Source organism: Clinocottus analis, unplaced genomic scaffold (assembly GCF_023055335.1).
Source record: "Clinocottus analis isolate CAN_PGR_092001 unplaced genomic scaffold, fCliAna1.0.p SCAF_18, whole genome shotgun sequence".
Lineage (NCBI taxonomy): Eukaryota > Metazoa > Chordata > Actinopteri > Perciformes > Cottidae > Clinocottus > Clinocottus analis.
Genome location: NW_027175909.1, coordinates 13885491 through 13890740, shown reverse-complemented (window position 1 = coordinate 13890740; position 5250 = coordinate 13885491). Strand labels below are relative to the sequence as shown.

The 5250-nt window shown below is 43.0% G+C and overlaps 1 protein-coding gene across 1 annotated transcript; it reads right to left on the bottom strand.

The window, feature by feature from the left end:
• Positions 1-220: 220 nt before the first annotated feature.
• LOC137788875 (C-C chemokine receptor type 9-like) lies at positions 221-3330 on the bottom strand. Its single transcript, XM_068582026.1, has 3 exons — positions 3272-3330; positions 3057-3145; positions 221-1424 (listed from the first exon to the last, which is right to left on the bottom strand). The coding sequence occupies exons 2-3, from the start codon at positions 3138-3140 to the stop codon at positions 366-368; spliced, it is 1143 nt and encodes a 380-aa protein (XP_068438127.1). The 5' UTR covers positions 3141-3145; positions 3272-3330; the 3' UTR covers positions 221-365.
• Between the last annotated feature and the right edge of the window lie 1920 nt (positions 3331-5250).

Sequence of the window (5250 nt, the reverse complement as noted above, 5' to 3'; positions counted from 1 at the left end):
CCCTTTTTTCTGCAGAAAAGCAATCGAGAAACCCTGCAGCATGCTTTTGTCATTTTTATTGATGTTTTTCTATGTGAAAATCTGAATTACAATTATTTTTTTTATTCAGTTTCAGCAGCACACGATGAATACATGAGGGGGAAAAAAGGAAGAATACAAACACGTAAAAAAAGTATTTACACAAAATGTACACTTTATACAGTGACTCCAGAACAAGTATTCTTGTGACCTTCAGAATATGAATGTAAGATTTTTTTTGCTTTTCAAAGTATTTTTGTGAGGAATAATGCTTGTGAACAGAAGTAAACATGATCATGTTGAACTTGGCTCAGGTCTCAGGTTTAGGATTTTAGAGAAATTGCCCTTTATATCGAAAGGGCGGGGGTCGTATCAGTGTCTGACATGACAGAGGGACGTTTGGGGACCGAGTGTATCTTACTGAGCCCTCCTTTGCTCAGACCGTCAGCAGACATCTTCACCACCCTCAGCAGGTCTTGTCTGAAGCGCACCCCGATGAAGACGTACAGGAACGGGTTCAGGCAGGCGTGAGTGAACGCCAGGCTCTTGGCGATCTGTCCGGCGATGTCGAACCCGGTCACGACGTCGCAATTGGTGATCGTGGTGTTCGCCGCCTGCATGGCCTCCATTATCAGCAGGCCGTTGTGAGGCAGCTGAGAGAGAACGAACACAAACACCACGGCGAAGATGACGCGCAGGGCCTTGTGCTTTTCGAAGCTCTTGGCCTGCAGAAGCGTGCGAATGATGACCGAGTAACAAAAGGACATGACGAGCAGAGGGAGGAAGAAGCCCATGCAGATCTGCAGGGACAGAACCAGGATTTTCGTGCGGTTGTAGGCGTTGTTCCAGTAAACCAGGACACAGAAGGATTGCCCGCTTCGGTCCGTCTTCACCTGGGCGAAGATGAACTCAGGGAGGGCCAGGAGAGCGGAGACAAACCAGACACCCAGGCAGGCGAGTTTGCTGTAGAACAGCCTCTTCCTCTTCAGGTTCTGGGCCTTGGTGACTTGCACGATAGCAATGTAGCGGTCCACGCTAATGCACGTGAGCAGGAGCATGCTGCTGAAGAAGTTGATTTTGTAGACCGCCGACACCATTTTGCAGAGGCTGATGCCAAAGTGCCAGCCCTTGATGGCGTCGGTTGCCCAGAAGGGCAGCATGCACAGGAAGAAGAGGTCAGCCACAGCCAGGTTGAGCAGGTACACGTCGGTCATGGTTTTCAGGCGGTTGCGCACGGTGGAGTAGATACAAACCACCATCAGGTTCCCCAGAGCGCCGAGGAAGAAGATGATCCAGAAGAGAGGTGGTTCGTACAGCTTGCGGAAATCCCTGACCCAGCTTCTGACACACATGCCGGAGTTTACAGTCGGGTCTGAGCCATAGTAATCTGAGTAATCGGTCGGCCCCTGCAATCCAACACAGAAAAACTGATTAGCTTATTCAATGTTAAAGAGGGTTTTTTTTGTGGCAGACACTGGTGGAAAGTAACTAAGTACATTTATTTAAGTGTTGAGCTTTGCACTTTATGTAAGTGTTTCCATTTTCTGCAACTTTATACTTCTACTCCACTACATCTCCGAGGTAAATATTGTATTTTTTACTCCAGTAAATGTATTTTGTACATTTTGGTTACCATACTTACTTTGCAGATTCCCAGTGTTCATACAAAATATAACCAAACACAGTATTATGTATTATTATGGATAAAGATAACCATTGCTGAAATTCACAAGCTGGCAGTATAAATATATCACAAATAAATAGAAATAAGCCATTCTGCTTGATGAGCACTTTTACTTTTTTATCTTGATGCTACAAAATGTCACTTTTGGACCTGTAACAGAGTATTTATCCTTCTGTTACTTTTACGTTACGTAAAAAAAACGGACTACTTTTTCCATCTCTGCCTTTTTCTTCTTCTTCTTCTTCTCACTTTTCATTTCCTGAACTCACAAACTGCTGTCAAGGTTTCACAACATAGAATGCTTCTGGTGAGGATACCGCGATATGACATGAAAAACACTCAGTGACGTACATGCTAACCAGAGCGTGCAAAAGAAATGGCTGACAGGTGCAGGTGTTGTGTCTGTACGGGAGAGAAACCACACTACTGCACAACTTCCTGCTGCAATCTAGGCCTGGGGAGGTGAGGGCCGGGGGGAGAAGAGGTGAGGAGGGGTAGCAACCGATCCTGAGGGGCTCCAGAAAGGGGGCGCGCAGCAGAACTCGGTACCCCAGAAGCTTGGAGTTTAGATTTAGGGCAGAGATAAACAGCGAGCGAAGCAGAGGCTTAAGGTTTTCTCAAACAATGGAAAATGTCACGCTGATGCAGCTGTGAACGTGGCGTTTGAGTATCCTCAAATAGCACATTCGCAGCGTCTACAGCTACTGCACTGCAAGAATGCAATGTATACATATTGTTTTTGGCCCAATATTGGTCGAAATATATTAATACGAGACGCAATAACCCAACAATTAACATAGCAGTGAGACAGGACTTGTTTTTAGGCTTATTATGCCACATGACACTTTATTATGCTGATGGAATATAACGCAATACGAGATTCCCCAATTAAGCAAATATCCGTTCTTTTACTTGAAAGGCCTAAATAAAAAGGTCATTTTATTGTATTTCACAAGATCTTACAAAGATTTTTGACTTGTCAGCTGTTTTGAAATTAAACAGTCATATCATAACACTTTGATATGTGTTTTGCATGATTGCTTTGCAATCATAACACCTTGTATTCTAGTTTATTTTGTATTTTTGAAGCGGTCTTTTTCCCCAGTGTGTACCTGGAGCATGCAATCCAACATATAACAACATAAAACATATCTAATGCACAGCACTAAGTATTGTGTTTAACCATATGGTGTTCTTTAAAAGCATACTGTAAATACTACAACGTGCAAGTTTCCCTGTCTGTGATGGTGAGAACCTGTCCTACTCTATTCTTTTTAATCAAACCGACACCAAAATGCCCTTTACCTCTGGTTCATTGTTTTTCACTGGTGTCGTGGCTCAAATTAATACTTACAGTTCCAGAATAATCAGCTCCAGAATAATCAGTTCCAGGATAATCAGTTCCTGTGGTCATTTGCGTTGTGAATGCCTCTTCCATGTTATCTATAAAGAACAGAAGGATATTAATACAACACACTTGTAAAAATGTAAAATAATTAAATGTAACATGAATGCCATCCTGTGTTCCTCTTCTACAGTGGTGCAGTAGTAGTGCAACAAATCACTTACCCTGTGGGTGATGAGAAATGGAGCAACCTCTCAGTCACAGTTCTGTTTTTTTTTTTTTTTGTCTCTGTAGTACAACTGGTGTGTTTGGCTCACAGACACTTCTTCGCTTGCTTATATGGTTTCCCTTAAACCACACGGATCACGTGCTGCATCAAATCACTCCATCTCCTTCTCAGTCTGTGGACAAAAAAACCCACTCCCGACCCTTGGTGCTGTACATTTCTTACCCTAAACACAGCTGTACACGACATATGCATTGACTTGAAAGGCAACTCGGTGTGCCAGAGTTTCACAGGAAAGCTGTGATTTTCAAACGTAACCCACCGAAACCGTGGCTATCAAGCCAGAACCAAAACAATACACCCACATTCCTTCCTCAGCCGATTAAGTTTGACCAAGTCGAAGCCTGTTTTTTGACACACTGTGTGTACACAGGTGGAGCACTTAACACCACAGATGAGTGATGCGTGAAACTGAAAACCATGAGGTGTGATTAAAGATCACACCTGCAGGAGGTAGTCAATGTCGAGGTGTCGTGAGCCCCGTTGTTACACAGCACTTCCAGCTGTCTGAAGCTCCAGCTGTGTGGCCTAAAATGACCGTCCCGAGCAACAATTATCTTTCCTTTGAGATGTCTTTTACTGAATAGATGTGTCAACAATGTGAGGAAGTCTTTTTCAAAGAGGGGAATTTCTATCTCAAGTGAGCGGTGATGAAACAGCATCTCCTCTTTCATCAGAAGATAGAGGGTCCAACATGTTAAAGTTGATTTTTAAAAGGAACAAATCAACCTCTTGGATGATTTATGTCTTGCTGACAGTTGAATGAAAAGATCTTTTGTCTGGATAGTAAATGTAAATCTGGAACCAGGAGTCCTATTTAAAAAAAAGTGTTGAACTGTGAATTAACCTGGATTTGAGTTTGTCCCATCCAAGTTAAACTAAACTATAAGTTTGATGCGTACAGTAGCATAGGCACTGAAAAAAACAACCCATACAACAGCTGAACTGCATGTGGCAATTGCTAAAGGTTTCATGTGATGTGTTTTGAAGAAAAAAACAAGAACTTTGAGGAAGCAAAGTTCACTGGTATTGCAGAGAGTAAAGGGAAATTGATATCACATTGTTGACCACGCTACAAAACACGGCCGGGTAGAAAGTCCCCATCACACCGACTGAAGTCGAAACAAAGCCGCGTTTACAAAGGAAAAACAGAAGTGTTTAAATCAGTGTGTGTTACTCCGGTGGGGTTGTGTTGACTCTGGTGAAGGACAGACATGCGGTTCTTCTTCTGTTTCACTTCTTGGCCTGAAGAGGAGATGCACAGCGTGTGGGCCATCAGCTCTTCAGATTTCTCCCTAAACGCTTGTTGCGTTTCTCAGTTTTGCTCAAAGTGAGGCAGACACAAACGGCTTTGTGTGTGTGTGTATGTGTGTGTGTGTGTGTTTGTGTGTATCATGATCAGCGTTTTCGTTCTGGGAACAAGCTGTTCAAGAAAGTGACAGACAGAGGTTTCACTCACGCAGCCTCGCTAACGGCAGAAGTGCAGCGAGTTGACCTGATTGGTCGGATCTGTGAGCTTGTGAAACACAGCGTGTCAAGACGATGCAGCATCAGGTCCTACAGTTGAAGTTATCGTGTTGGGAACTACTGATTATAACTGACTGATACACATGGATGGAGGGAGATATTTCATAATCTGCCTTTGCAATAATGCATGTTGTTATTTTTGGAGTAGACGCATAAAAAAAAAAACTTTCCTTATTCATTGACTTTGCATGGTTTTATCATAACGTGGAGGGATTTGACTCAGCACTTATGATCATGTGTTGAATAATATAAGCCTTTATTACAATTCATACATATATGACCTCATCAGATCAACCTGGACTGTCCCCTACAGTCTACGTAGTATAACTTTCATGTTGACATACCTCCTGATTAATTCGGCGCTGTGGTATTTTCAGCTGGCGTCATCTC

Excerpts from the sequence above, each read along its gene's own strand:
- LOC137788875 (XM_068582026.1), bottom strand. The coding sequence starts at position 3,140 with ATGGAAGAGGCATTCACAACGCAAATGACCACAGGAACTGATTATCCT. Across the intron at positions 1,425-3,056 it reads GAGCTGATTATTCTGGAACT|GGGCCGACCGATTACTCAGA; the intron begins GTAAGTATTAAT and ends GTTGGATTGCAG.